The sequence below is a fragment of the Montipora foliosa genome, chromosome 6 (assembly GCF_036669935.1).
Source record: "Montipora foliosa isolate CH-2021 chromosome 6, ASM3666993v2, whole genome shotgun sequence".
Taxonomy (NCBI): Eukaryota; Metazoa; Cnidaria; class Anthozoa; order Scleractinia; family Acroporidae; genus Montipora; species Montipora foliosa.
In genome coordinates, this window is record NC_090874.1 from 16,278,453 (window position 1) to 16,279,453 (window position 1,001).

Genomic DNA, 1,001 nt, shown 5'->3' on the forward strand with positions numbered 1-1,001 from the left:
TCTGTCAACCATTTTTCAAATTATCTCTATTGGCCCCTTGCAGCTGTATTTTCTATGATGTCTAGCCTAGCTCCTCTACTTTCAAACGTACTCTGCGGCTCATGGATCGAAGAGCTATATACACCCTTTTAATAAGTCTAATATATGCCGTTTTCCGCTAATAACGTCAAACTCATGCTTTTAAAATTTATTCAGAAATGTACAAAGGCTTCAAACAAGAAAAGAAATCGGAAACGTTTTAGGCCTTTGTACATTTCTAAATAAAATTTGAAAGCAAGAGTTCGACGTCATTAGCGGAAAATGGCAGGGCAGAGCGTCATGTGTTTGCGAATGATCGCCTGCGATTTTTCAGCGGTTAAGTGGACTCGTAGTGTATTCGTAGTGTAAGTATCACATACCGACCTATGGCGGCTGCTCGTTTCAGAGATGTCTTTATTCAAACTCCATTCAGCAAGGAAAATTATCTTGGGAACACCTAGACCTCTCATTTCTTACATTCATCTCAGAAATACATATTTTTGCAGAATATTTACGTCAGTCCATGGGAATTCTGCATCGGAATGCTTAATCAGTCTACGTTTGGCTCGTTTGTTTCGTCGTCTCACTACTTCGTCGAAACTCTTCGGCGACGATGAAAACGCAAATGGTAAAAAAGTCTTGGACCGCCCTGAACAAGGTGTAATTTATTCTCACAAAAGCAGTCTTGGTGATAACACGATCTATGAGGACAGCTTGCAGACATTTCAAGAACAATCACACGTTTCAGATGAGACATTTGAACCCGATAGTTTGGCAATTGAAGCGTTCACACATGTGCACGAGCAGGCATTCCCTAAATGCCCAGGTTGTGGGGTTGTTTTTCAAAGCGAGGATCCCGCGAAATCTGGATTCGTTATACCAGCTAAGAATCCAATGACTGGAGACCTAGCCAGGATGGGAATGAATGCAACACTCTCCACAAGAACTCTGGTCTGTCAAAAATGCTTTAATTTGAAATACTA

At 41.1% G+C, this 1,001-nt stretch overlaps 1 protein-coding gene across 1 annotated transcript in view; it reads left to right on the forward strand.

The window, feature by feature from the left end:
- The first annotated feature begins 370 nt into the window (after positions 1-370).
- Positions 371-1,001, forward strand: part of LOC138006842 (nitric oxide-associated protein 1-like) — a 9,807-nt gene continuing 9,176 nt past the window's right edge. The window contains exon 1 of the mRNA XM_068853438.1: positions 371-1,001. This exon is cut by the window's right edge and continues 583 nt beyond it. Within this exon, the coding sequence (XP_068709539.1) occupies positions 427-1,001 (575 nt within the window). The 5' untranslated portion in view covers positions 371-426.